The sequence below is a fragment of the Acanthisitta chloris genome, unplaced genomic scaffold, assembly GCF_000695815.1.
Source record: "Acanthisitta chloris isolate BGI_N310 unplaced genomic scaffold, ASM69581v1 scaffold11338, whole genome shotgun sequence".
NCBI classification, from domain to species: Eukaryota; Metazoa; Chordata; class Aves; order Passeriformes; family Acanthisittidae; genus Acanthisitta; species Acanthisitta chloris.
The window spans coordinates 20,215-24,791 of NW_008686537.1; the positions used below are offsets into that span (position 1 = coordinate 20,215).

Sequence of the window (4,577 nt, forward strand, 5' to 3'; positions counted from 1 at the left end):
CTGTTCAGTGCCCAAACACCTCTGGGGGAACAACCTTCTCCTAAAATAATCCATTTTGCTTCTTACTAATCCATCTGATTCTTAATAGACCTGTGCCTTTCACAGGGGAAAAGGAGGAGTGTGGTTAATTGAAACCAACCATTCCCACCCAGCCCTGATTCCTACTTCTCATGTTTTAGGCATTCAGCAACATCCAAGTGAGATTGTGGACCGAATACGTTCTTCTTTAGGCAATAAAACCCCCAAGACATCTGTCATATCTTTTATGACCTGCTCTTAACTCAAGAGTGCTATCCACAGCAGACTGAGCTTATCACTGGAGGCTGGAGACACTGGGGATGTGCTGTCTGCCTTCACACCAGCCAGGGCTGCAGCCTGGGGCTTTTGATGTGTTTTCCAGCCTCTCCTGCCCTAAAGCTCTGAGTTTTACCCCAGAGGGAACATCCTCTGTGCAACATTTGGGCTCTCTCCTCCTGCAGTGACTCTAGCTGACAGGTCCCAGGTGGAACAAATAGAGCTTCTAACACCCTATAACTCTTTTAAAGCTCTTTCATTCTTTCTTCCTTTCTTTCTTCTAGCAAAGATTGTGAAATCATGTTGGAGACATGTCTTTTCCTGGCATGGGGGGACCAAGCTCATGCCTCCATCAGGGATGACTGTCATTGTGCAATCATGTTGGAGACATGTCTCTTCCTGGCATGGGGGGACCCAGCTCATGCCTCCATCAGGGATGACTGTCACCTCCTGCAGGGCAAGGCTGTGGCTACTCACAATAAGCAATAAAATCCACTTATTCCAATTAAAATTAACTCTTTTTCTGCATTCTGGTCCTCTTTTCTGAGCAGGTTAAGTGTAAGATTAGGGCCAGAGAGCACTGGGAAGAGCCTGGAGCAAAGCAGAGGTGTGGAACATCACCACATCTAACCATGCCAAGTGCTGTGCTGCTAGGGAGGATTCCTGCCAGGGGGATGGAGGAGGAGCTCCCAGCTGAGCCTATGAAGAACACAGGGTAAAAAAATTTTACTGAGAACAGAGAAATTTAGAGCTGTTACAAGAAAACATTGCAGCATGAAAGTTGCTTCTAAGTAATGTGGCTGCTCTGGGTAGGAGCAGCTAGTGAGTAACAGACACACCACAGCAGTTTTCCCTTCCCCTAACCAACTCTTATTTTCTAACTTCACTTTCTAGATTAGAATTCGATTTGGGCAACTCATTTGTGCTGGTTGTAGCCCAAGGCAGACCCTGGAGTCATCCCTTTCTCCTTGCACAGTGATCTGCAGGGCTCCTAGTCATTTAACTACCTCCTGCCCCTGTCAAAACAGGGAGTGTCCAGGAATATTGGTCTCATCTGCTGCCAGCCAGCCTGAACTCTTATTGTTATTGCTGTGCTGATTTCAGCTCAAAGGAAGCAAATTCTCAGGCAGATAAGTACTGGGACACAGGCTGCAAACACAGCTGGTTCAGCCCTGCAGGGCAGGGCACTTTCTCCTTCCCAGTAAATATTGCCTTAGGGCACCTGTAACATCCCACAACACAACACAGACATCCTGGGGAGATGCTGAGCAGAGCTCAAAGCCCAGAGGGAGCCCTGGTTGCATCTCTGTGCCCTCACACAGCTCACACACTGGTGAGGACCCAGATGTGTCCAACCCAACCCAATGAGCATCATCAGGGGCTGTGGATAACCCTAGTGCCTTGTGAGAGGCTCAAAAGAGAAGTGATAAGGGAGGGGGAGAACTGCAAATCTCACCAATTAATTAGTGGTGATAACTAGATATGGTTAGAGGTATCTATTGTATATACTATTATTATACACTATTAGATATTGGTGATCTGATATTTCAGTGCCTGTATTCCAGAGGTTTTCCTGAGCTGTTCCCAACTTCAGACTCCAAGGGGAGTTATGAAGATATCTCAATTCCAGCCTTGGCTGCCCTGAGTGGAGTTTGTGCTGTAGGGGAGGGAAGTGAACAAAGTGAGAACCAGTTCTGGAGTCACCAGGAAGAAAAACACAACCCTTAAAAATACACCTTTGTGAAGGTGGTGAGATACTGGCACAGGTTACCCAGAGCAGCTGTGGCTGCTCCATCCCTGGGAGTGTTCCAGGCCAGGTTGGATGGGCTTGGAGCAGCCTGGGCTGGTGGGAGGTGTAGCTGCCCAGAGCAGGAATAGGATGAGCTAATCTTTAAGGTCCTTCCAACCCAAACCATTCTGGGATTCTAAATAATAAACATCAGCCTGATTTAATTCCCAGCTGAGCTAGAGGAGTCTGGGGAGCAGATGAAAGTCCTGAACTTCATCACCACAGAGACAGAAAAGCTTAAAGGATTAACTCCTATCACTTACACATCTTCCTTGTCCAGGAGCCTTACAAGTGGGAGCAGCAACCCCCAGCATCCAAGGAATACAGGGGGCTCAGTCTGGGCCATGGCAGGGCCAGCAAGCAGCTGCTGGGAGTGGGTTTAATGGGACACTAGAGGGTGACTGGTTACCTCTGGGGCAGTAGACATCCGGAGCCCATCGGTTGCACTCGTAATTATCTGCAGCCTTTTCACAGGTGAAACACTTAAATCCCCGAGGATATGGTGTGGCTGAAAGGAATAAACAACGTGGAGTTAAAATGAGCTGATCCATCTGCCTCTGTGATGCTTTTCAGAGGCACACTGCAACTCTTGTTCTCTTTAGATATATCTTTCTGCAGGTAGAGCTGTCAGCCTCAGCAGCTTGGTCCTGACTGGTAAAACCTCTTCACCTCTAGGTACATATGGGCTCATTTCAGCTGTGTTTACCCAGCACAAGTGCTCACTGCTACATCAAAGGGAGTTAATGTGAGCAAGGAGTACTTATTCCCTTGGAATCAGAGCTCACATCCAACACTGCTGCTTTACTGGTGCTGATAACAAAATATCAGATGGATTGAAATACTTCTGGAAACTGTCCCACCAAGGAAAAGAGCTGCTCCTGTTGAATTCAGGCTGATGTCCCCAAAGGGAAGCAAAACCACTTTGCTGAACCTCCAGCTTTTAACAGCAGGCTCTATCCTAATTTATCTCACCAAACAAAGAGCATAACTCCTTAAGTGCTCTCCTGGCAGCACTTCTGGTGCTCATTCAATACATCTTCAAGGTGCTGCCACCTTCTCAGAAGCCAAAGAGTGAACAGGGCACATTTATCCCCACAGGGTGAAGTAAACTGAACCTTCACAGCTCCATGGGCCACATCTCACCTCTCCCTCCTCATCACCTCCTCCCCTTGCTCATCAGCTCTGAGGAGCCCATTTGGCTATGAAAGGTGAAGCAAAAGGTTTTCACTGCTTGTTTCCTTTCATCTGGTTAAGGATCAGCAAGTCACTTGGAACATCTCTGGTGGGGCTGGTGCTGCAAGTCACCTGGAACATCTCTGGTGGGGCTGGTGCTGCCCTCAAGGAACAGCCTAGGGTGGAACAACACACCAGCACTGGTTAAATTCACCCCTCTTACCCTGGACAGGCTGGGATTATAGTGTAAAGCAGGAATTTCATCCTGCTTGGGCAGAACATAGATTTTTCAGCCAAATTCATGTAGTGGGGAGTTTTCTCTGGGAAGAGATGGCAAGTGCTCCCTGCTGATGGAATTCAGTAAGTTTGTGTCTGATGAAGTGAACAGACTAGTGAGAGTCCAGGGAAGATCTAAAGATGAACAACTCTGCTACAGCATTGCTCCAGGAGTTACTGAAATGAAGCCAGGAGCTGTTGGTGTCACAGCTGCTGATGGTGGCATTTGGTCCTATCATAGAATGGCTAGGCCACACAGCTATCATAGAATAATAGAATTTTAGGGGTTGGAATGGAGTTTAGAGATCATCCAGCCCCAACCTCCTGCCCTGGGCAGGGACACCTCCCACCAGAGCAGGTTGCTCAAGGCTCATCCAACCTGGCTGTGAACACTGCCAGGGTTGGGGCAGCCACAGCCTCCCTGGGCAACCTGGGCCAGTGTCTCACCACCCTCACAGGGAAAACTTCTGCCTAATATCTAACCTAAATTTCCCCTCCTTCAATTTAAACCCATTCCCCCTTGTCCTATCACTGCAGCTCCTAACACAGAGTCCTTCTCCACATCCCTTGGAGGCCCTTCAGACACTGAGGTTGCTATGAGGTCTCCACACAACTTTCTTCTATCAATGTGCTTGGTCTCCTGGCCAGAGCCATCACTGAGGAACAGAAAATAGTGAACTAAAGGCAACACACTCAACAGCTGCCTTTAACCCTACCTGTCCTTTAAACCATTTTAGGTCTGGGTTTACATAGAATCATAGGCTGCTTTGGGTTGGAAGGGACTTTAAAGCTCATCTTACTCCAACCCTCTGCCATGGGCAGCGACACCTTCCATTAGACCTTGGTGGTTCTTCCACATCCACTCTGTTCTATGAGATTGGAGATGTGCATTTAATCTTTGCTCAGTTCTCAGCTCAGCTACGATGCCTCTGCTGCCTTACCACACGTTTCACCCTCGTTCCCACAGAGGTGACTCACTGGAAGGGTGGAGGTAGACGATGTCGTTGACGGTGAAGTCGCGCGGGCGCGCGGCCGGCACGGCCAT

At 48.4% G+C, this 4,577-nt stretch overlaps 1 protein-coding gene across 1 annotated transcript in view; it reads right to left on the reverse strand.

The window, feature by feature from the left end:
• The window catches only part of LYPD6 (LY6/PLAUR domain containing 6), a 6,619-nt gene extending 2,042 nt beyond the window's left edge, over positions 1-4,577 (reverse strand). Inside the window, exons 1-2 of the mRNA XM_009080194.1 lie at positions 4,511-4,577; positions 2,493-2,591 (exon numbers count right to left, since the gene is read on the reverse strand). Coding sequence (XP_009078442.1) covers positions 2,493-2,591; positions 4,511-4,577 — 166 coding nt within the window. The remainder of the gene's footprint in view (positions 1-2,492; positions 2,592-4,510) is intronic.